Source organism: Jatropha curcas, chromosome 11, assembly GCF_041381405.1.
Source record: "Jatropha curcas cultivar XTBG-Jc1 chromosome 11, XTBG_Jcur_1.0, whole genome shotgun sequence".
NCBI classification, from domain to species: domain Eukaryota; kingdom Viridiplantae; phylum Streptophyta; class Magnoliopsida; order Malpighiales; family Euphorbiaceae; genus Jatropha; species Jatropha curcas.
In genome coordinates, this window is record NC_143161.1 from 8,750,923 (window position 1) to 8,776,956 (window position 26,034).

The 26,034-nt window shown below is 31.7% G+C and overlaps 3 protein-coding genes and 1 long non-coding RNA gene across 5 annotated transcripts; 1 reads left to right on the plus strand and 3 right to left on the minus strand.

Annotated features, from left to right (window-relative positions):
• Positions 1 to 794: 794 nt before the first annotated feature.
• Positions 795 to 3,387, minus strand: LOC149492503 (uncharacterized). The gene is made up of 3 exons (XR_016318726.1): positions 2,749 to 3,387; positions 1,882 to 1,947; positions 795 to 1,078 (listed from the first exon to the last, which is right to left on the minus strand). It is a non-coding gene; the product is annotated as an uncharacterized LOC149492503 (long non-coding RNA).
• A 2,425-nt stretch (positions 3,388 to 5,812) lies between these two features.
• PDS1 (4-hydroxyphenylpyruvate dioxygenase) lies at positions 5,813 to 8,532 on the plus strand. The gene is made up of 2 exons (XM_012227180.4): positions 5,813 to 7,107; positions 8,016 to 8,532. The coding sequence occupies exons 1-2, from the start codon at positions 5,960 to 5,962 to the stop codon at positions 8,194 to 8,196; spliced, it is 1,329 nt and encodes a 442-aa protein (XP_012082570.1). The 5' UTR covers positions 5,813 to 5,959; the 3' UTR covers positions 8,197 to 8,532.
• Positions 8,533 to 13,812: 5,280 nt separating this feature from the next.
• CLE25 (CLAVATA3/ESR-RELATED 25) lies at positions 13,813 to 20,032 on the minus strand. The gene is made up of 2 exons (XM_037641910.2): positions 15,392 to 20,032; positions 13,813 to 14,454 (listed from the first exon to the last, which is right to left on the minus strand). Exons 1-2 carry the CDS (start codon positions 15,640 to 15,642, stop codon positions 14,415 to 14,417), a joined length of 291 nt encoding a protein of 96 aa, XP_037497838.1. The 5' UTR covers positions 15,643 to 20,032; the 3' UTR covers positions 13,813 to 14,414.
• A 145-nt stretch (positions 20,033 to 20,177) lies between these two features.
• Positions 20,178 to 25,734, minus strand: LOC105642381 (methyltransferase). Of its 2 annotated transcripts, none has more exons than XM_012227202.4 (9): positions 25,462 to 25,733; positions 25,271 to 25,365; positions 24,900 to 24,995; positions 24,167 to 24,271; positions 23,922 to 24,026; positions 23,614 to 23,752; positions 21,198 to 21,313; positions 21,063 to 21,119; positions 20,178 to 20,675 (listed from the first exon to the last, which is right to left on the minus strand). In XM_012227202.4, exons 1-9 carry the CDS (start codon positions 25,604 to 25,606, stop codon positions 20,538 to 20,540), a joined length of 996 nt encoding a protein of 331 aa, XP_012082592.1. In that variant the 5' UTR covers positions 25,607 to 25,733; the 3' UTR covers positions 20,178 to 20,537. The 2 variants fall into 2 exon arrangements, 1 of the variants encoding a protein (XP_012082592.1); XR_016318824.1 differs by having other exon boundaries at positions 20,618 to 20,675; positions 21,063 to 21,131; positions 25,462 to 25,734.
• Between the last annotated feature and the right edge of the window lie 300 nt (positions 25,735 to 26,034).

Below are 26,034 nucleotides of genomic sequence, written 5' to 3' on the forward strand. Positions count from 1 at the left end.
CTTTTGATACGCTTGCACTTCCTTTTTTTGTTCTTCCTCTCTTTTATTTTTTATTTTATTAATAATATCATTAAAAATAATTTACTCCTATTCTAATTAGGAAATTTTTGGAATTCCTGCATACATAAAAATATTATAATTTAATATCTTATAATTTAAATATATTATAATATAAGATATAAAATTTATTAATCTCGTATTGGTAGCTCTTTTGTATTAATATTATAAATTTAATTTTATTCTAATTAGAAATTTTACTTTAATCCTGTTCTAATTATGATATCAATTTATTATTTTTATTATATTAATATTATAAATTTAATCCCACTCTAATTAAAAATTTTGTCCTTTAATATTATTCTAATTAGGATTTTGTTCTATCATACCACTATAGATATGTTTGGTTTTAATTGTTTTTGAGTTTTGATTATTAAGAATTTGTTACTCTTATCTATCACGAATTTGTTGGTTTTGACTATCAAGAATTATTCCATCAAGCTTTGCTAATTTGGAATTATTGTGGTAAGTATAATCTTAAATTTCTCTATTTATTAATTAATAGAATAATTTATATTCATATTTATGAAGTATGTTCTAGCAATTATAGTGTCACGACCCATTTCCGTGGGCCGGACCGGCACTAGGGCCTAGGTAAGCTTAAGGCCCCCGAGGCCCGTAGTAAGCCTAAACCACTCAACTCAAGCATAGCACATCATTCAATAGGAACAGTAGCCCGTGCAAGATAGGATATAATTTTTACATAATGCGGTCCAATTTTAATTTTCTCAAACAAGTTTAGTTTGGGCCTAATCATAATCAATCACATTCATAATATGGCATACTGGTTCACCTGCACCTAATAACATAACAAACCATACATATAAGGTAACACATACGGCAGGCCCAACTGAAAATACACGACCCTACAACTGCGGAGTTCAACAATAATTGAAACTAAAGTAGTGTATGTAATTAATAATACAAATCTCAAATTATAATAACAAAAGTTATAAGTTTACTTTTGTAGCTCCGCGAGGAAAATGACAGAGCTTCAGTTGGATCAGCGACTTCCTACTACCTGAGAGGTTTGGAGAGAAAGGGGGGTGAGTTTTGCAACTCAGTGAATAATAATAAATAATACACACCACACACATTCACGCAAAATGCATCCTAATATTCTAAAATGAGCATGCTGCAGTCATTCATATGGCACAACACTAGCACCCACAAGTAATGTCACCTTCAAGTAATCAAGTAAGTGGAAATTAGTCAGTGGCACCACCTGAAACCCCAACGAGCCGTCCTCACACATGGCTCGCCCTCTCGTACATGTGCACCAGGGAGCCGATCCCCCATACGGCCAACTGGTCTAAACCTCACTGACCAGTCCTCTCATTGTTTTTCCATTCTCTCTTTCCTTTTCCATATCAACAGGAGGCAACTCGGTGGTCTCCATCCAATCTAGATCGTCAAGTGCTCAACAGGAGGCCACCCTGCGAACTACAATCAAACCTAGATTGTCAGGTGCGCATCAACAAGAAGCCATCCTGTGAATTTCCATATAATCTAAATCATCAGGTGCACAAGGGGGCGCCGATCTCCCATTTTCCCGGCCGACGGTCAAGTATCATATCATAACCGGATCCATATCACAGACCGTCCTCACAAACCCCTAGTGGTCCACTTCATCCCAATTCCACACAAACAAGGCAACGTATAGCACAACACAAGTAATCAAACAATGCTTTCAAGTAATGCACCAATACATCCAAATGTACAATCACAAATATAATTATGTAGTAATAATGACATAATATATATATTTAGTAAATAATTACTATGCAAATGCAATGTTGATATGCATTATTTATTATTACTCACTGTGATGGAGAGCGAAGCTCTAGCCTTGATTCTGTCCTGGAGGAGCACTAGATGGACCCGGGCGATCTAAGAAGTAAGAATGACACAAAAGAAATAATTCTATCAGACAAAACACCTCATTACCTTTCTAAGAATTTTATTTTATATTCTAAATTTTCTACGTAATTAAATCTCGATATTTAAATTCTTTTCTGCACTAACACTTTATCTTTCTATCTAACTCTATTTAATTTGTTTTCGTTTGAATTATATTTTATCTCTTATTTTATTTTCTATAAAAAATTTATTTTATTTTCTACCGGAATTTCGGCAGCATCTCCCCTAAAAATTGGACTATCTACCTGTTAAAATGTCAACAATATATCTAATATTTCCAAATCACACAGCCCATCCATCGGGCAATCAATCAATCAAATTTCCATCCTCCATCAATCTCAACATCACCACACAATCCAAATCATATATTACAATAACATTATATTTAATTTATCTTTATTAAATCAACACTAAAATTATAAAACTATTAACTACTCAAATTAACCAAATTAAATTAATCACGTTAATTCACTACAAAATAATAAGTTTAATTTAACTAGCTAACATTAACTTAACTAACTTAACTAAACTCATTAATTACAAATAATAAAATTAAATTCATTAACTAATATTACTACATTAATTAACTGCAATTAATAAACTTAATTTAATTAACTATTATTATTAACCTTAACTAACTCAACTAACAGTATTAAATTTAAACTAACTAAATTTAATTAACTCTCATCATTAGTATTAAATTAATTAACTAAAATATACTTAAATTAATTGTCTAAAATTACTAAAATTAATTATCTAATTTAATTATACCTAAAAAAAAATGGATGCTGGAATTACTTGTCCGGAGATGGAGGCTACACGTGCCGGAGTGAAGAGCAGGTGGAGGCTGATGGCCGGAGGTGCCCTGGAGCAGCGGCAGTAGTGGCAGTGGCAATGGCGTGAGGAGCTGGGTGAGGCGCTGCACGATCGAGGGCAGAAGGAGCTGGCGCTGCACAATCTGGCAGCGAGTGGAGCTGCTGGCAGTGGCGCGCGGAGGAGCAGCGAGGCGACGGAGGTGATGCGACTGCCGGCGTGGAGTGGCGGCGAGGCTGGGTGGCGCGCAGCGAACCTGCTGTCTCTCGCTAGTCACACGAAGACAGACGCAGGGAAGAAGGAAGGAAAAGGAAAGAAAGAAAGAAAAGAAAGAAGAAGAAGAAGAAAAAGAAAAGAGAAGAGAGGGAGGAGGGTGGTGGCTGGGGAGGCTGTGGGTCACCGGTGACTGACTGGAAGTGTGTGAGAGGTGAGGGGTGAGCGTTGAATATAGAGAGGAGAAGAGCTTTCTAGATGGTTTGGGTCGAACCGGTTCGATTCGGTCCGATTCGGCCCAAATCTTTGGTTTTCAATGGTTTTCGACTTTCTCATTCGGTTTTCGGTTTGGTTTCTCACAGTATTCGCACTAAAATATTAATATTGATTTTCAGGCTGTCGGTACATTAAATTTAATTGGAAAAGTTTTTGAAAATATAATTTCGGTTCGTTTCATATAGGAAGTTTAATCTAATTCTAAATAAAAATTATTAAATATTTTAATTTTATTGGTTGAAAAATAAAGCTAATTTAATTATTAAAGATTTTAATTTTCTATTTAAATATATATTTTATTGAATAAAATAATAAATTATATTATATATTATATAAGATATATATGGTAAGAATATAAAATTTAAGGATTTTAATTTTATTGGTTGAAAAATAAAGCTAATTTAATTATTAAGGATGTAAATTTTCTATTTAAATATAAATTTTATCAGATAAAAATAATAAATTATATTATATATTATATAAAATATATATGGTAACAATATAAAACTTTAAGAATTTTAATTTTATTGGTTGAAAAAATAAAGATAATTTACTTTTGAATAAATAAATTAAAAAAAAGAAGGGAATAAACATCATTGACTTTTGTGAATATAGTTTGTACTAGTTAATTGAAATTTTGTATTCTCTTGACAATTAATACATGCAAAATGTTAGTTAATTTTAAATAATATTTAAAGTAATACAAAATGTAATAAAGTAATCAAACATATAAGATTCCTAATAATAATAAATTAATTAAATAAATTACATATATATATGTTTTATTAATATTAAATGAAATATTTTATTAGAGACCGTAACTGGAAAATTTTATCTAATCTTAATTAGGAATAAAATTAATATTGTAAAATTTTTGCTTGAATCTAATATTAAATCAATTATATTTATAATTTTATTACAAAAAGACTTAACTATTTTATATTAAAAATTTTTATAAATTAAATTTATAAATTATAAATTGGAATTCTTTCATTTTCCTCGTATTTCTTTTTGTTTGCTTTGTTAATATTGTTAGCTACTTTTTGCTTTATTATTCTCTTGAAGGTATTAATTATTTTATCCTTAATCTGCTAAGTAAATTTCTAGATCAATTTTCAATTAGTATAAATTTGTTAATTTTTTTAAACAAATTATTTAAACTATGATTGTAATTTTTTTAACATTTAACGCTTCTTTTTTAAAAATTGTTGCCTATTTTTAGTTTAAAAATTTGTTCTACTTTGATTTTAATATTACATCTATTATTATGATAATAAAGGACCAATATTTAAATTATAACTCAATTGAAAATTTAATCTATTAAATAATTATATTTTCTTTGGCTACTATTAAAGATTTGTTTTTACTTTTACTATCAATAATTCATTGAAAACTCTCCACTATCAAGTGTTTCTTTGCTATTGCTATGTCGAAAGTTTTTCACTTTATTATTATTAATGGCTGAGGTATTAATTTTAACTTTTGATTTTTTTTTATTTTGGTATACTATCACAAAAAAATTTTGAATTCGATTACCAATAATTTATATATGCATTTATTTTTTTATATATGGCGAGATCTTGGATCAAATAATTATTTATTTTCAAGTTTGTAACTATTCCATTTTGTCAAAAAATCTATTGTAAAATAATTAAATTTTTCATCAAATACTAGATATTTATTATAGTGGTTTGCACCTATTTTTATACATATAATAATTATAACTAAAAATAGTGAATTTTTATATTGTCTTTATAAAAATTAATAAAAAATAAATTAATAAATAATCATTCTAATGAGTATGTTCAACGAGTAACAACGTGCATCCCACGTTCATGAACATTATTAATAATAAATTCATGAATTATGACAAGCATATCATAAAACTAGAGTCGTGTTGGGCAACAGCTTTTAAGTAGCTTTTCATTGGTCAAAATATCAAATGCATACACTTTATCTGTCCCAAAATATAAGTCATTTAAGATTTTTACATAAAGATTTAAGGAACAATTAATTCTCATAGATTATAACAAAGCCAAAGGTAAGTTGATTAAATTATTCTTTATCTCAAAACCAATAGTTATTTGTAAAAGTATTTATTGTATCTAATATAAATAAAGGTAATATTGGAAAAACATCTTTTATTACTTTTTAAAATACTCGAAACGACTTATATTTTTTGGAACAAAATAATTAAAAAAAACGGCTTATATTTTGAAATAAAGAGAGTAACATTACATTTAACTAATTTTTAGAAATTAAGATAACGTGTGTTATGAAAAGATACTTAAACAACTAACATAAATAACTAATTTTAATAAAACTTAGATTTGGTTTACGATATTAATTTCATATCTCGCATAAGCAACAGAGCCATAAATTTTGAATAGAGTTAATAAAAATATAAAATTTCTAATCTGAATATAACAACAGATGCATTATATGCTATGATTGGCATTTATCATTTCTTTCTTCTTATAATAGAACAACCGATAAACTTGACAAGTCAGCAAAATTATGGCAGTTGCATTACGTATCTATCCATTCTTCCAATGAAGGATGATGTCTCTGCATATAAGCGGACAAATCCATCTAACCGTTTCAACAAGAAGAATAGATTCCAGCTCCTCCATTTCCTCCATAAAAAATCCACAGCCAAATAGATAAGGAAAATCCAACAATGGGCAAACAAGACGATACCGTTGCATCGGCTGCCGCGGAAGGATTCCAACTAGTAGGATTCTCCAACTTTGTGAGAACCAATCCCCGATCCGACCGATTTAAGGTCAAGCGCTTTCATCATGTGGAGTTCTGGTGTACAGATGCTACTAATACGGCACGCCGTTTTTCTTGGGGATTGGGAATGCCAATCGTGGTTAAATCTGATATCTCCACCGGCAACGTTACCCACGCTTCCTATCTACTGCGCTCCGGCGACCTCAACTTCTTGTTTACTGCTCCCTACTCTCCGTCAATTGCTGCCATGGAGAATTTATCAAACACTGCCACGGCATCAATCCCCACCTTCAATCACGAAGATTGCCGCAATTTCACCGCCAAGCATGGGCTTGCAGTCCGAGCCATCGCATTAGAAGTGGAAGACGCTGTAATTGCATTCAACACTAGTGTGGCTCACGGTGCCCAACCCTCGGCAGAACCTATAGCACTGGATAATCGTGCTGTTGTTGCAGAAGTTCATTTATACGGCGATGTCGTTTTGAGATACATTAGTTATTACAACTCAAACCCTAATGATGATCATGATTGGTTTCTGCCAAAATTTGAAGCAATGGATGAATCGTCATCATTTTCGTTGGATTACGGTATTCGGCGATTAGACCATGCCGTCGGGAACGTACCGGAATTAGCCCCCGCTGTTTCTTATGTGAAAGCGTTCACCGGTTTCCATGAATTTGCTGAGTTCACGGCGGAGGATGTAGGGACTAATGAAAGCGGATTGAACTCGGTGGTGTTGGCGAATAACGAGGAGACGGTATTGCTACCGCTGAATGAGCCTGTGTTTGGCACCAAGAGGAAGAGTCAGATACAGACATACTTAGAGCATAACGAAGGTGCAGGAGTACAACATTTGGCGCTTGCCAGTGAAAATATATTCAGAACCTTGAGAGAAATGAGGAAGAGGAGCTGTATTGGAGGCTTTGAGTTTATGCCATCTCCACCTCCAACATATTATAAGAATTTAAAGAACAGGGTAGGAGATGTTTTGACTGATGATCAGATTAAGGAGTGTGAGGAATTGGGGATTTTGGTGGATAGGGATGATCATGGGACCTTGCTCCAGATTTTCACTAAGCCTCTGGGTGATAGGTATGTATTGATTATCTTTTATTTGATACATATTTTGTTCAATATAATTACTTATTTTTTGGATATTTGTCTCGTAAAAAGGTGAATTTCTTACTGATTAGAACAACTAAATTGTAGTACCCATGATTGTGAAATCTAAATAAAAATACAAGGATGTTAAACACGGAAACATTTCCTATGTTCACTAACTGAAATAATATGTAAAACTAATATAGAAGAGAATTGAGTTCGGAAACAATTGGAAAAGAAGATTCCTGATTAGGCAAATTTAGCCAAATTAAGAATTCTACCCATTCAGCCTGATGAGTGACATGCTCGCTATTTTCACGTTAACACCGATTAGTTACTCATCATAGGATGTTGAAATGGGTGCATCGGGCCCGGATGCAATTTATTAGCTATTTTGTGGCAATTCCAGGAGTGGATTATTTGTAGTTGTGGACTGTGAGGTAAGGGTTGATAGTTCGGAAGAGGATGGCTGTGAAGGTAAGGGGTGATAGTTTGGAAGAGGATGGGTTTCTTATCGGAATCCACAAAGAAATGATCCAATTGATCAAGATGCATCACGAAGATTGTATCCATACAATTTTACACTTCGATTGCATCAGACCCAATGCAGGCGATTTGTACAATCCTAGCTCTACCATGTAAAACATATCCACTAAAATCATGAAAGCCAATAGTTATTTTCTAAAGGGTCACCTCTCATATCATGAAACTTGCAATAAAAAAGGAACCAAAATCATTTGAATGAATCCTTGTACATGGGTTATTCCAAAATGGGTTCTTGAGTTACCTGATTGAAAGAGTTGAATTCTTGTATATGAGTTGTTCCTAGGAAATTTCCCTGTTATCGTTGTTGCTCTTATTGGATGAATTGGTAGTTTTACCCTTCATCTCTTTTGCAGGCCAACCATCTTTATAGAGATAATTCAGAGAGTAGGGTGCATGCTCAAGGATGAGGCAGGGAAAGAATATCAGAAGGGTGGATGTGGGGGATTTGGGAAGGGAAACTTTTCGGAGCTATTCAAGTCCATTGAGGAGTACGAGAAGACACTTGAAGCCAAGCGGATTGCAGAAGCAGCTTAAGCATGGGTGTTTCACGGCATCTCTGAAAGTGGTTCGATGTACTTTTACCTTATCTCTGAAACTCCTTAGATATACTAATTTGAATAGTTAGTGAAACTGAATTGTAGAACAAGCCAACAGTTCTTCTGGGTGTTATCAGTTTAAACAGAAAAATCATATGTATTAGCTTTGATGATCTAGTTAAAAGCTACAACTAAGTAGGGAATGATGTATTTCAAAAAAATAAAAAAATAAAAATAAAAACAAAAAAAAGGGGATGGTGTGGTTCGAATATAATGTAAAAATTGAACTAATTGTATTTAAACTCTTCTAATAATCTTATTATAAATTGTCTCAGGATTGTTTTTGAATTATTGAACGTGAATAATCAAATTTACCTCCGATTTTGGATAATCATCAATAATCAATTTTAGCAAATGGGCATAGTTAGAACTAGTTCACAAGGTAGAATAATACTTGCTTATGTCCTCGTTTTGGAGTAATTTTTGTTATCTACAAACATCTATGGCTTTGAGAATATTAAGCAGTAACTAATGTGTTTTTTTTTTTTTCAATTTGACCCTTATTTATATTAAATATAATAACTATTTCAACAGTTTTCTAGAACCATTTTTAATCAAATTAATTATGTAAAATAAAGAGTAATTTAATTAAATTAATGAATTTTTGTTACTCCATCCGTTCGAAAAAAATAGTTCATCTTTCTTTTTTGACTTGTCTCAAAATATAGTCCACTTTTCCTTTTTGTGCATTATAGTTAATCTTTAAATTATCTATTATACTCTTATTAAATTTTATCTTATTTTCAATAACCATCGTTAATTCTTACTTATTATTTCAATGTAACAGTTGCTTATATGTTATTTAAGATGGGCATAATAGAAAAGTTATATGAATAAAACTGTCCTTTAGCCATAATAATTGCTACGTTTTTAATCTGTATAAAAATAGAGAGTGAATTATCTTTTTGAGACGGAGGGAGTATAACTTAGGAGAATTAATTGTGTCTTTAATCACCGCGGATATTTACGGAGTGAGGGAATAATATTTTGATAGATAAGATAAAATTGCAATCTCATAGAGTAAATTCTAATTTTCTAATTAATCTATTATTAATTAGAGTAGTACTGAAAGGTTCCAGAAATAGAATTGAAGAGTATTCGACAGTTTAAAGTTATAACTGATTGTCAATTTAGTTTCAAGCTTCAAGTTGATGCTTATTTAACAAGACAAAATGAAGATGCAGCAAGGAAAATTTGGTGAATGATTGGGTGAGAAATTAGGATCTATCAAGGAAGATCGAGTAATTTGCTAATCCAACATTTTTTTCAATAATAATGTTAATTAGTACATATTTACCGCAATTAATTTGCTCCTCTCAATGTTCATTCTCCTCTGGATAGTGGTAGTATATATATAAATATATAAAATACAACTTAATAATTATATATTCAAATTCAATTTCCCCCCTAATACTAAAAAACACATTTTTTTGGATGGAAAGACCATTTGATGAGACCGAACTAAAACTTGAGGATTAAATACTTAATATATAAAAATATAAGGACGAGATAATTAATTTTGTAAAACCTCAGAAACGAAATAATTATTTTTCCTTTTTTAATGTACATACTGCAACTTGATTATATAGAAATATGCTAATAGAATTTTACTGCATATTTTCTCAGTTCTAAACTTGATTATATATACATATCCAATAAATTTTGACCTTCCTAATCTTTACTTACCCTAAATTAATTAAAAGTCATTGTCTTTGTGTTTATAAGAAACACACATTTTCTGTTGAGGATTTTTCTTTTATCAATATTTGCATGACTTTTCATATAAAATCCTAGTAATTATATGAGAAATATATTATAAATCTTATTTATCTTAGTAATAGTTATAATCACTTATCAATAAGAAAAAAAAAATGTTATATTTGATGCATACGTAAAACATAAACATCAATAGAACCATTTACTAGAATGTAATTGAACTGCACAAACTTTTTATCTTAATGCTTTGTTCAGAATCAATATTTTCAAAATTGGATCGAACTAACTGGTTCAATCAGTTAAATTGTGAATCAGTAGCTGATCTGATTTAGATTAACATTAAAATTTGGTGGGTAAAAAATCGGATTGGACCGAAAAAAACCCGGATAGACCCGAAAACTGGCAATATCGGAAAGAACCGGGTTCCAAACTCTTGGACACAGTTTCGATGACATGTTGTTGCATTCTTAATTCCTTTTGTGTTGTAGAGATTGCGCACTAGTTCATACCTATTCTTATTATTATTTTTCTCTATCTTCTTCTTCTTGTTTGAGTTTTGATGAACTTTTTTTGAGTAGTACATATTGGAAGAGAGAAAGAAACAAAGATACTATATTTTCTTTAGGGTTTATTTTTGTTTCCATATAAAATGTGTGCTTATGAGCATTTATGTGATTATATATGTAGATGTGGGCTTTTGGAATGGTATGTATGGGTTTTGGGTTTAGGATTAAAATATTGTATGATTTTTTTTCCATTTTCTTTTTTAATGAAAAATATAATAAAGTAAGTGAATAAAATTATATAAAACAAACTTTAAAATATATTAAGTAAATAAAAATTGAATAAAATCACAAAATGAAAATCAAATGTAAGAATAATTGTAACTTTAAAAAAGAAAAACACAAATAATTATTAAAAAAAAAACCCGGTTGAATCGAATTGACCTGGTTCAACTGCGATTTAATTATTAAGCCGATTTGATATCCAATTCGATTTTAAGAACATTGTTCAGAATGCTTTTGATTGATAAAAAAAAACGCTGAGGAGATCGAAATTTATGTACATACACATAAACCATTCAACCAGCGTAGAAGAATCATGTCTTGGAAAATCTGTAAGTGTAATGTTTATAAATTTTTGATTGTTCAAAAAACTAGCCTTATAAATTTACATTTTTACCCCCAACAATCACTCCTCAATTTTTTTTCTCATACTGTTTTGGATTTAATTGACTTGAAAACCTTTGGACCATAAGCCTATGATGTACATTGCAGTTACATAATTTTGGAGCATTTCTTATGACTAATTTTTTCTAGGGGTATACTTATCTTTTTTTTTTAACAAGCAAAGACAATTGGAAAATTCTTAATGATACCAATATAGTGATATTCTTCTTTTGTTTATTGAAAATTTGAGTTTCTCAAATTTAAAGGGTAATTTAGTAAATATATATCAGTCACTTTTATATTAATAAAATAAATAAAATAATTATTTAATTTAAATATGTTCATAAAACTATTTACTTTTAACCCTTAAATTTAATATAATTCTTTTTTAGGAGATATGTGGTAAAGGGATGAAAATTATAATTACAAGTTAAACTCATAAATTAAAATTTAGACCCCAAAAAAGAGAGACTTATGGCTATGTTTAATAGAAAGTGAAGAATGAAATAGAGAATGGAATGAGTATAGAATTCTTATTTCGTTGTTTAGTTGATAGGAATAATGAAAGGAATAGAATGCAGAATTAACAAAAAGACCAAAATATCATATTAATAAATTAATTTATTCAATCTATAATTTTAATTATGGCCAAATTCATAAATTTACCCATGTGGCATCCTAAATTTTGTGAACGGACTTATTATGCATTTAAAGTTATGAATTTTGATAATATTATACCTCATTCCATATTAACAATAACAATCTTTCGGTTTCTTGGGCATTTATATACAAAATATTCAATTGATGTGTGGTTAGTAATCTCTATAATAATAATTATTTTATTTTTCAACTATTTAATATGTGTTTAATCAATCTAATTTTACAAGTTCGAGAGTTCAATAGATAATTTTTTGCAAGTTAAAGTATTTAGTAAATATAATTTTATAAGTTTTAAGTGTTCAATAGGTCAAAATAAAAATTAAGAGTGCCATAAATTTTTTTACACAAAATACACGAGTGAATTTATACATTCAACTTTTATTACTAATAAACCTTCTCAATAATTTTCATTACTAATAAATTTTAAAAAAATATTATATGCATGCGAGTGAAAATTTCAATGACGGCGTTACAAGATAACTCCCTAAAAGTTTCAATATGTCTTGCATATTTATACTTCATGTTATTAATAAGTATTTACAAAGCCAAAACGAAAAAAAAGAAGTAAAAAAAAAAAAAATATATATATATATATTAAAAATAAATAGAGAGAAGAACATAATGGTATATAAGGTATTTTATAAAAATCTAACCATATGTAATAGAGGTTTGCAGGAGAAGTTTAAAATTCAAATTTGTTTAACTTATTCTAAATACCAATTCCAAGTCTTAAATGCTGCTAAATAAAGGAATGGACAATAGAAATTTCATTCTAAATCCATTCGGCACGCTAAACATGCTTTAGAGACGAGAAGTAGAGATTTCGAAGTTCAAAATTGTCTATAACATCAGCATTATTTATTATGCGAAAGCATCATTTAGTATAATACATAGTTTAAAATATGAAAATAGTTAATTGAGGATAATCATAAGAACAATAACAAAACAAATGTTGAAAAGAAATAAAAGAAAAACAGATTGAAATTGAATGGTAAAATGTTGCTTTGAAGTTGTAAATTAAAAAGAAGTGCACGAGATGGGAATCTTTGAACCGAGTCTTTGCTTCTCGAACCATTCAAAATCATCCCGGAAAAGAAGCAACCAAAGTGACAATAAAAAGAAAAAGCACTCAACAGGAATAAGCTTCTTGCTTTTTGTTCTCACTTTGCATTGGAAAGATTATTATAAAACAAACATCTTTCACTGAAATTGGCCTTACCATTATTCGGACATCAAAGCTCCAACACCAAAGGTAGTTTTTCATGTTGATATTACTAGCGACACAGTATTGACTTTTTAATTAATTTAGTTTCATCCAATCATAGATCATAATTTAAATTAAACTAGAGATTTTTAAGTGTTTAGCTTCAATTTGGTATAATTTGATATAACTAAAAAAAATGTTTTTGAGCTAATAATTCTATAATAAACATGTATTCCTTATTAACACACAGTTAGATAAGAAAAAATAGATTGCAGCAACACATAATCTAAACTTATAAGATCCCAAGCTTGAAAACACTACTTCATTTATAAGATTCTAAGAGTGAAAAATTCTCAAAAGCCGTATATTATAAATTTAGAAGAACCCGTATCTCAAAAGCCAGAGATGGAGCTTGAAGAATCTAAGTTGATATTATAAAATGCAGACTGAAATCTCATACTTCCAATGTAAATCGTACAACTACAAGCTTGATATGTTAATAGTCAAGAGAGAGTTTTTAGACCCTTAATTTTAGGTCATCTTTAATTAATGTGGGAGACAAGAAATTTAATAAATTGCTTATTGGACCGAATTGATTTTTTGTTGGACTTAGAAGTATCAATCATGCATGATTCAAGCAATTATTGTTTACAATTTAGATTACCATAGCACAATTCAAGGAAATACATAAAAAAAAAATTGAATAAAAGAAGGAAAAAAACAAAAATGTTTCGATTAAAGAGCAACTTTAGCTAATGGGCAAATACTTTAGTTGGAGCACAAAGCAAAAGGAGATCAGAAAAACTAATCCAACAAACAAAAAAGACAGCTGAATAGTAATAATAATAATATACATTAACCCAATGTTACACTACAAAACCTATTAATCACGTACGGAGATTAATGCCTTTCTTGGACTCTGTTCTAATTTTTCTTTCTCTTTCTTTTTTGATTTTCTGTTCTGGAAAGTAAGACCCTATCCATGATCCTGTGTCTTTTACAAAATGATTAAAATAAGGCACACGCATATACTCCAAAAAAGGTCCAATCTTTCTCAAAGTTCTTGTAATGAGTCTCTATAATCCTTCAAAACTAATCAATCCTTCATAGTCTGATAAAGAGTAGACAATAATTCATATGAGATAGTGTGTGCTCGGTCGAGAGATTATGCGATGATAATCAAAACTTTATACAAAAATAATTAATCACTCCACAAACTTCAAAGAACTAAGCATGAAAGTTGCAGAAAATCAAAATATAAAGATATAGAATTATCTGTGCATATGAGACTTTTGATGGCATTTTAGCAGAACTCGTTTCTGCTAAGAATCTGCACCTGGTTGGTTGATGTAGCATCAAAATTCAACAAACATGCCAATATAATGCCTTCCTGTAAACTCATGGGCGTCAGGATCGACCTGGTGGTTGCCTAGCTTCGGATGCTCTCCTGACATACATTATGAAATATGAGAGACAGCAAAATCACGGTAAATTCTGAATATTTTAGTTAATTAAAATGGCAGACAGACCTATTTATATATTGCAAATTGATCTCCTTAATCCCTGCCATGTTACATAAAAATGTTCATTGGGCATTGTGACAAGGCATTTTATTCAATATTAAAACTTAGAATAGAGGTGAGTCCTACTAGAGCTAAAAGGTTGGCAAAATATACTGAAGTTTATTGAGGGAAGAAAAAGGGATGTGCATATTCTTTCCACAAATAAAAAGAGGTAGTTCTTCTCCCACTGTCTTTATTATTTGTTCCTCATAAAAATAAGAGAAAGAGTGATAAAAAATAAGAGAAAGAGTGATATAAAAAGAAGCTTTTGTGAAAGAGCTAGCAACAGTATCATCAGCTTCTGTGCATTTCAAACATGAGTTTATGGTATAATTAGAAAGGATAAATAAATATATTTCTTCTTTTAGGCTTAGCCTGAATAGCTTTTTTATACCTTTCAAAGGTGAGGGACTGGGGGAACTCCATTTTGAGTTCCGCCATCCAACAATATATGGGCTTTTTTTTTTTTTCCCAGCATGATGAAAATTATATCCCTATTTAGCCTCCATATATCCAAAATATATGCATATATTTCTTCCTTTTAACTAGCGGCACACTGTACTATAAACTCCCTCACGAACAAAAGAAGGGGAAAAATCCTAAATTTATGTTTATAACTGATGGAGAATTACAAATGTAACCATGACATGAACCAAGGGTAATATAGGGATGAATTGTATTAATAGTACAAAATAGTCATTAGCCAATTATTACAAACACAAGTTTATGTATATTTTGCAGATCATGCTTGTTCAAATTGACTTCCATAACAAGTATAATTAGATAAATTACCATTAATATCATGTGAAAGAATATAGGTACCTGTTGTGAATGGGATCAGGTCCGTTAGGAACTCTTCTCTTGCTCACATAATTAAGATCCAAATCCTGATGAATATGATGTTTTCCTCTTCCAGTTAGCTTCCAATGCTCAAAAGGTCCAGTTGATACAACTGCTGTTCTTGTCATTTTCGTTGCTTGGTTTGCTAAAATTCCAACACAGAGAAGCCAAATAACCCCCAAAAGAACACCAGCTCCAAATATAGCTCTCAAAACTCTATTGCCACTCCCCATGCTTTTATCCCCTCCAAGCACGCACTACTTTTCAACACAGAAGAACTGCTCGCCATTCAAAATGTCAACTACTAAAGAAATCAAGAAAACCATACCTGGGTTTGGGGGGAAGAATGGAACTCTTGAGAGGTAGGCAGAAAAAAAAAGGGAAGGGCGGGTAGAGCAGGGCAAGGCAAGTAATTTAGTTGCTTTTAACTTGGCGGGTAACGGGCAAGCAATTCTATTTAAAGCAGAAGACTGAAGCAAGACTGTGCAAGTGTGTATGTGCATGGGAGAGAGAAAGAGAGCAATAAAATAGACTATCTACAAATTTTTCTTTATTTTGAATGGGTCCATGAGAGCTTCCCCTCTTTGATTTGGCTTGTGCATCTTTTCATGCAGCGACCAAATGGGACCTCACTCTCTCCTAACTCTATGTTTCCTTAGCTCGTAAAAGATATAGGTGACTGTGCCCCTCCAAATCAATGAGGATGAACAACTAATATAATTGTTCCAATCTAAGGCAAGATCTTAATTACTCGACAAATGGCTAATACCTCTTTCTCTCAAGATGACTTATCATTATAACAACAAATAAAGTTAACCAATAAATTACCAGATGCAGAAAAAGCATCTTGTCAAAAGATACATACTCATGATATCATAATATGTATGCGAGTGAGTGAGAGACATATTGTTGAGAAAGTGATAAAGAAGAGTCCATAAGTGAATTCCTCTCTCTCACCTCCTCTAGAAAAATGAAGAGACTCAAAAGAAAAGCCTATAAATATTGCTTTTTTCAGGGCCTTGATTTTCTTACTAAAGAAGAATCTCCATCCAACCTTTCATTTGAACTATGCATAAAGCACTAATATGGCACTCAGTTCTCAATTTCCAATCAATTTATAATGCATTTACCAAGTACAAAAAGAAACAGAAATAGAATGATTCAACAGTAACAGCAATTGAAACTCTAATAAATTCACCTTTGCTAATAGAATTCTCTGAATTTTAAAGTTGTGTCATCTACTAACTTCCAACCTCATGAGAAATAGACAACACATCAAAAAAGCACATGCTATGTATATTCTTTAGAAAAGACAACCTTATCCAGAACGAGTTTCAATCATACACAATTAATCTAGAAAAACTTTCAAAGCTTTTTGTGGAGTACAAAGATTAACTGGATTTTATCAAATCAATCTTCTGATTTGCAGTAGAATAGAACGGAGAGAATGAATCTCACAAGAAAACAAACGAACTAATTAATAACATGATCTGACAACTCTCACATCCTTCAGTACAGCATATAACATAATGGAGAGGAAGTCTAGAGCATTTCTAATTAATAACAAAAGAAAAAATCTGACTATTACCCATTCCATAATTGGCAATAGAACCTTAATTCCTGTGAGGGAACAAAATAAGAAGGAAACGAAACAACTCCTGTAAGTTCCTAGAGGCGGAGCAAAGCCATTAGACGCAAAAGAATAATGTGCATGCACCATCAGATGCAAAAAAAAATAATGTGCATGCAAAAATTATCTGGATAAATTTTAATAAAAAAAGAAAACTTGATGCAGTAAGAATATCTATTCAGCAAGGTTAACGAAATAGAAATAGTAATGTTTTGGCATCTACTACAAAATCTACCTGCCATAAAAAAAAATTTAAAATCATATGCACATATATGGCCATTAATGAAAATTTCCTTCAATTTATAATTGATGAATAAATCCAAAGCAATGCCATCATCAATTTATTTTTTGTTTCCTCAAGAATGTCTTGTCAACTTTCAGAACCTGATTTCCAAAATGTCTCATTGTCACAGTATCCAAAGGGACAGCATCAAACATTATCATTCTCAAAGTACAGATTTTTTTTTTTTTTTTTTTTTTTTCTGATGTCCAAAAGATGATCTTTGATTGGGATTCCATTTTAAAGAATTTTGGTTCAATGATTCTAGTGGGGCAACTCTTTCAATCATGAGAATGTAAGGTCCACTAAAGGTTGCAACTCATTCTTCACAAACTGGTTTCTTGAGTTCTTATATATTATATCCCAAAAATGAGTTTATTTCTCTAGTCCTTCAATAAATTGGTATATACAGCTTCAATTGAACAAATACACAGTGATATAAAGTTAGAAAGGTTGCCAAGGACGATATGGAGAGATAAAGAAAAAGGTAGAAAAATCTCAACATGAAAGGTTAATGATAAAGAGGCTTCAAAGCATGTCTAATAATAGTGAGGCAAAACCACAGCACAAATACGTGTCAATAGCATTTAAAAAGAAGTTTTGGATTAGGATGCTTAATAACTCATCCTCATCCAAAACAAAGTTAAAAGAAAACAATGCAACAACACTTAATACCAAAATATTTTGGAAACATAACCATAAACCTAACCTCAAATAACAAGTTCCAATGCTGCCACAACACAGACTATCTTAAATTTGAGACGGTGAGTAGGTCATCAGTAATCATAACTGTATCTCAATGATATACAAACACAATTTCATTAGTTTTCCTTCTTTGATAATTAATGAAACCTAAAAAAGGAGTAGAATCTTTAGCATGCAATTATGGATGCAGTACATAAGAGGAGCCGTTAAGAAGAAGGCTAAGACGAGATCAGGGACAAAGATAACTAAAGCCAAAAATCTACTGCAGAACAAATTCCAAAAGTGCCTGAAGAAAGAGAAAGAAGCAGAAAACTACTCAAATTGCCAGTTTAATCTCAGATTGAGTGCTCTACACTGGAAAATGATAAACTATTTCTCTCCCATGAACTACGCATCACACAAGGAGGGAGCATGCTCCACCTCATCTAACTGAAAAGATATAGTATAGCAAACATATACATCACATATAAACTATCATAATTAATCTAAATTGAACCCGGAATCAATGTACTTTACCATCCAAATAAGCATTCCGAGCTGTAATACATGTCTTGATGCCAGTTGTATGGCTGAATCCTTCTTGATCTTCCTGTTCATCAGCAGTACTTTTTGTCTTCTACAAGAATATGGAAATAGAAGGCTTCTCCTCTAAACTTCATATGGTTCATGGACATGGATACAAGACAAAAGATAACACGACATGAGACAGGTACTTTTTTTTTTGGTAGAGTTAACTCTTTCCCTTCTTCTCTTTGCATTTGTTACTCTGCTTCTATGATTGAATTGAACTTTAAAAACAAACTTGACGGAGCATTTTCTTCATTTTACTATATGCATGAAAAAGAAATTATTTTAGAAGACAAACTCATGAACTTTCCAATGAATGTTCAATATGTATAGGAGGTATGTTGGGAACACATGTTCCACTTTTTTCTTTTTTCTCCTTTCAATTTTTGCTTGGGGACAGTTTATTGTGTCAGGAATTCATGTCTAATGAGCATCCAACACTGCATACCCTAGTAGAGGCATGTCAGCAGATCATAAACTGAAGGTATCACTTCAGATGCCTTTCTTATCTGGGAAAAAAAAAGAGATTCTCTTATTTTTACAGCATTCATAGTTTGGACAACGTAAATGTGTTCCTTTCCAATTAAATGATAAGGTATACATTGTTCTCCAGGCACTGGTCTGTTTTATGCTACAGAAAGAAGGTGCAGGCTACCTATCATCAGAAGATACAACCAGCCTTTGACCTCCTTTCTACTATCAAATATCATCTGACATAGAAAAATAAAGTGGTCATGTCATGCTCCAACCATCAATTAAGAGAAAATGAGTTCAGGATCTTTTCTGAAAGAAACTAGGAATCAGTATTCCGAAGGTTGACAGATATGTCAAGTGCTTGAAAAGCAAAGCTTCTGATCCGGCTGCAATGTTGGCTCTCTTTTCAAGGTTTCATATGAGAATATCCTCAATCAATGCCAACATCTAAATAGCGAGAGTTTTCTCTTGAAAAATCTTAACTCTTAATATACTTTCCTATAAACTCAAAATGGGTATATATTATTGTTTTTAAGCAGAAGCAATATTTTCAGAACCACCCAATCATCTAACTAGAGAAGGAAGAGAAGAATCAGGGGTTCAACCAAGATCGAACTTGAACAGAACAGAATAAATATATTAAATATTTTACACAACAAACAAACAAACAAAAAAAAAAAAAAAAGAGGTGTACAACTAATAATATAAGAACTTTAGAGCTGGCTGGAGGACTTGATAAGACATATGCCAGTTCTAGAGCCAACCAATTTCTACTGCAAAACTAGGCACTTATATTTAACAGGGTTTAGTAATTCAAAATCAAACTGCTCGCTTAGCCAGACTTTGAATCCATTTTTCCCATTCCCAGTTCTCAGTAAAAAACCAAAACCAGTAATCTAATTCCAAACTAATCCTCTTAACCAGCCTGCTATTTTGTTTGACAATAAACAAGAATTTGGGAATTTAACTGAGACAACTTTGAAGAGTAAAACACAAATAAATTGAGATATACATCATGAACAAGTTAAAAATAAAAATCACCAATAGGTATACTGCATTTATTAGCAAAAATTAGCAACAGAAACAAATAGCAATGAATAAAAATATTCATATTTGACAAACTGGTAATAAATTAGTGATAAAATATAATTGTAAACATCCATCTAGTAAATACAGAATTAGTTTAGGTCCTTACAATTATCAAAATGAGCCTGATACACTGGGCTTTCTCTCAATATTATCAAGAATATTAGGCACCCAGGAAATATTGAGAAACAAAAGAAAACATGAAACTTGTCGAATATAACAGACTGCAACTTTTAAAGGAGCAACAAAATAAGTCAAAATTATGCCATACTACAGGAAATTACCTAAATATCCACTACGGCTACTTTCATGTGGTCTGATAGCGACAAGGATGAAAACAGCAACATGTAGAGGTGTATGCAAAACCATTTTGAGCTTGGATTCTGCTACTGTTCACCTTCAGCTTGTAGACTTTTGGTCAAACTTCTGCTGCTGTTCAAAGTGGCTTTTCTGACTCTCTTCTTTTGAGCCCACTTGGGTCCATAAATCGCTAAATGAGTCCTACCGAATCTTCGATCAGCAATCTGCTCTTTCATCATAATCATAGTTAACAAAATCCATAAGAAGTGTTAGTATTAGACCATACAAATAAATGCAGAATCAAAACTTTCCGTCCTAATCAGATTAACAACTAATAGAAAATTTTGCTCACTTGAGAAAAAAAAACCTAAAGGTGCGCTAAGTAAATCTAATGTGATGCTTAGTATCTTGAATTTAGATGTAAAATTCATTCCAAATATTTGACAGTAATATGCTTATAAAGCTTGGACTAATAGCACTTGAAAGGGACAAGACATTATGCCTGGTAAGAAGAAGATATTTAAGGGGAGGGCAGGATTTGAAGGGTTCACACTTAATATAAAAGTACTTATCAAGTTTATTCCATGAAGATGTACAGTTGTAACACATACCTTTATAAGGCAACCGCATGAATCCATCATGTTAGTTCTTAGAGGATACTCCACCACCTAAGCCATGAACTTTCAGAAAATTGAAAATTAATCAAGTAATAAGAGCAAGCAAGAAAGGAAGTTGTGGCAACTTACAATAAATGTATTTTCTCCAACTAACGCCGATTTTGAAATTTGATCCATAAGTATCCCATAGTCAACTTCCATATATGGAGGTGTGACACTAATGAAATCAAATGTTCTGTGCCTTCCTACAAAAAGCAATTCTTTATTCATAAATGCTACAAAAGTGAGGTCATCAAAGCTTATAGTCTAGATTAACAGATAATTGTCAACTTTGAGGAACATGGAGGTCAAAGTCAATCAATTTTCATCAGTCTTCCGTTTATTTGCTTGAAAGACATGCATAAAGTGAGGCATGCAGTCCCTTTTTAAACAACAAGTTCTTAATTCTTATCTATTATTTATTTATAGTTATTGTACATGCTACAATTAGAAGTAGCACCGATGCACTGAAGTAAGATCAATGACTTTTTTGGTTTTACTATTGACAACATGATGGCTGACTCTTGCTTGGTCAGAAGGGAATATCCAATTTGGAGATGTGGTTGAAAACCATAAACTGTTACTATCCTAGTTGCAAGACAAGATATGAACTTAATTTGGATCACATATTGGAAGTATGGGATTTCAATAAAGAGTTTCTATAAGCTTCGGGCACTCCAACCTCATGAGCTAGCTTCTGGGTGTGGTTCTCCAAGATTCATATAATTCAATATTAGAGCCAACCATGGTTTCTCCCAATTGCAATCAAGTGGCAAGGGTGTTGATGTGGCATTGAATTGTTCACCTGGGGTAGTAATTGCAGTATTCACTGGAAAAAAAAAAAAACCTAGCGCACAACCATCTTAACAAAAGTTAACCCTTCGTGGACAATTCACCTGATCCTCTTCATTCCGTGAAGGCCTTTCCCACTCTCGCCGAACCTTGACACTGGCAGTGCTACTTCTGTATTAAGAGAAAGCGCTGCGCCGTGGAACTGTGGTAGGATCTCTCGATCCTAGTTGCAAGAAATGGTATGAGACTTAACTTGGATCCCACATTTAAAGTATGAGAGTTCAATATGGGGTTTATATGGACTTCTCCAACCTAATAAGTGGTTCTTCCAAGGTTCACATCATAAACCCTATGTCAAAATCAAAGGCATTTTTTATTAAAAGCAAATATTATGAATTAGAGAATTTTCTTACTTGGGCTTTATCTATCAGTTCATCCTACTTAGTATTTGATTACCAAGTTGCCAGTTTAAGGCAACTAAATAGAAATCCAAATAGTATAACGTATCATCGTTGGATCTTCTTTACTTACATAACCTGGTTTATTCCTCAGGATTTTTTTATTAGTGAAATATCTGTTAATTATGAGTATTTTACTTCTAAAGACCAATGAATAATGAAATATGAATGTTGTTTTAGGCACACGCGATAAGTGTATGATTTATCCTCTCCAAAACATGTTCTTATGAAAGAAAAACGCAATATATTTTAGTTCACCAGGTGCACTGAATAAATATCTTCTAAACCCTGATCAGATTCTAAATCCTAATTATACTTTCTATCTTAACTAGAACCCCTAAAAGTATCAACCATTCCAGTTGGGCTCACTAAAAAAATGCACAAGTAGGAGCACAGTACACATAAAAGTGCACGTGATCTACATGAGTAATTGGATTATAAGCAATTGCAAAACACGCAATAAATACATATGTCAAAGTATAACCTTGTTTTCCATGTTATGCATAGAATAGAATGGAGACAAAAAATTCATATATCCGACTCCAACTGGTCTAGGCATGAAGGTGTTTCTGTTAGTTTTATGCTTGCTTATTGCTTAATAAAGTAAATGATTTTAACAATTTTCAAAATTTTTATGAAAATTATTTTCTTTTCAAAATCCTTTGTTTCCTAGTTTATGATTTGCTTATTTCTTTCCATTATTGAACAGAGGGAAATGGTAATGAATGGTTCATATAGCCGACTGCAACTATTTTGGTACTAAGCCTTAGTTATTGTTGTTGTTGTTGTACTCCAAAGAAGTACTATATACCATAAATACCCTATAATAGGCCAAAAACCAAAACATTCTCCTTTTCTGAATGAATTGTCCCACTTGAATTAAATATACATATGGATGTGGTGTGCTTCTCATACTGAATTTGAAGGGTAAGCCATTTCCTGTTTTATTAAGAAAATACCACTCCTTCAATTTTGTCCTTTTTAAAATTGATTAAAAGTATTAAGAAGTGAGCTTTTATTAATTCAATAAAACAATAAATCTATAGTAATATTACTGCTAGCATGAAGTCCATGCATCATCAGAAGTCATTATTCAAATTGACACTGCTTGTTGAATTTTGTAGCAAATTTAAAAATGAAAGTAAATAACCTAGATAACTCCTGAGGAGGCTTTATAATCTTTCATGATAATCATATGCAACTATGTGTGTGCAACTGTGTATGTGTAGTGTTTGAGAGAGAGAGATGGCACACACCTACAAATTGCTCTGCTTGTTCAAGAAAATTTTCCACGCTAGCTGTATGAATCACCGAAACATCTAGAAACCCAGTTGACTCCAAATTTGGTTGTAAAACATTTGAAACAACCCAGGGATCCATCTCAACAAAATGAACCTGGGAATTGAACATAGATAAACTAGTAACATAATGAACTATATAGAACAAAATGCAAGGATATCAACAGAAACAATTGAAAATCTTATCAGAAATTAAATATGAACCCTAACCAATTATTTCATAGCTCACAATATATCAAGAGAGATATGAAAAGTTAGTATGATACCTCAGAACAACCCCGACTGATAGCTTCAATGCCAACAGATCCCGTGCCGCTATACAAGTCCAACCAGCAACCTGGCCTTAAAGATGCAGGACAGCCACCAGCGGCCTATGGAAAGCCAAGTAAATCACTGTTCAGGATCAACTAGTTAATATAAAAGAAAGAGAGGATTCTGAGAGAGTAAAACTTCCACAGCTGGTTGACAACCAATATTACACAGAAAACCAACAATTAGGCAGAACTACCACCTGCAAGATATCAAAGGCAGATCCTTTTACGACTTCCATCATTGGTCGCACATCCATGCCCTTTGGTGACAGCAACTTTTTTCTTTTAGCCTTTCCTCCAAGCACCTACAATTGCCAGCATTTGTGGTCTGTGTTAATTATGTATTTAATTTTTGATACAAAGAAAAACCACATTATTTAATTGCGGAAAAAACGATAAAGCATATTGCACAGGAAAGTGATCACCCTATCATGGTTTTAAGATGCGATAACATCCTCAATGAGTCCATCACTATGTACAGCAATTGTTATAGAAGAAAATGAAAAACTAAAACTTTTTTGTTTCATCAAAATACCACATAAAATATAAATTTGATAATTAACAATGATGAAAAATGTAACTATAAATGCTACTTAAGGTGCAAAGAATTCAGTTTCATCAGGCTTCCAAACATGCTTCAAACAACCAGTAATTAGTCGTGTATGCTTCAATCAGATTCAAAAGCTTTTCTACATAATAAAAAACAGATTTCCTGTTCTACTTTATAACATTTATCTTCAATTATTCTCCTGAGATATGCACAAACTTAAGGAATCCTGAGAAAGTCGCCTAACATTTTTTTCAATTGTCATTGGAGACAAAACAAGTGCCAAACAATTTTTAATTTCCTTTCCCTAAAAAGATTAATTGTCTTCCAAGTCCAAATCAAGACCAAAATGATAAAGCCAAACAGACCTCAAGCGAAATGCATACCTGTAGCAACCTATGTGTCATCCTAGGTGGCTTAGCCTCCTCTTCAGGGACTCGTTTCTCTCTTCCCGTCTGTTTAACTTCCTTTTTCCTCCTTGACTATAAGAAGACCAATTTAAAACAAACAAATTCAAAACCAATCTCAAATTAAAACTTTCAATTAAAAATGGAGCCAAAATCAAATTAAACCATATCAATCCTTTGTTTCATAATTCTCAGTTCCTAATGAATTTCTCATTTCTCAAGCATCAAAAGCAACATTAAGAAAATTTTTAATATATATATATATATATATTCCTTCATTTCCTCAATTTTCTCATAAAACAAACACAAAATTGGAGAAAAATAGAAAAGAGAGAGAAAGGAAAAAAAACCTTAGGAGAGGTTTCTGATAAGAACTGTTTAGGATCGAGACCGTATCTTTCAAATAACGCTTGCTTATCTTCACTTGTCAATCCACCTCCTGATTCTGTTGACACCATGAAAATTAACGCTTCAGCTAAAATATGCACATTTTAATAATAAAAATTGAAATTTTGGTGACAGTGAAGAATTGAGAACTGACTCTGGGAGCAGATGATAATGTTTGATTGACGAATGATGGACTTGGAGGAGACGTTGAATAGAGGAAGAACAGGAGAAGAAGAAGAAATGCGAGAGTTGACGTTGATATGTAGTGAAGAGGAAATTGGAGACGCTGAAATTGCCATTTTTAGAGCTTGAGTTCTTAGTTCAGTACTTCAGTTGTAGCTGGAGACGGAGAGTGAGCCGTCGACACTAGGCTGTTCAGTGAAAGCCTAAAAGGAGTTTGGGATAATAAAAGTTAGCAGCGTGCATATAATTCAGTTAACGACTTCGTGAGGATATTTTTTTTTAGTGCCAAATGATAAAAAAATACCGTTATTACAAGTTTGACCCATCTTTTTTAATTACTTCCAGCTAATTTAGTCATCCATTAGTGGATTTTTCACTGTATAGAACTTCAACATTAAAAAAAAATTCTGAACCTTGATATTTTTACAATTGTAATCAACTCTCTTTAATTTTATAAATTAATACCTTAATTTTTTTTTTAATAATTAATAACTTCCATCACTTTACCGTTGAATTCAAAGTGATGTAACTCTTAGATTAAGTT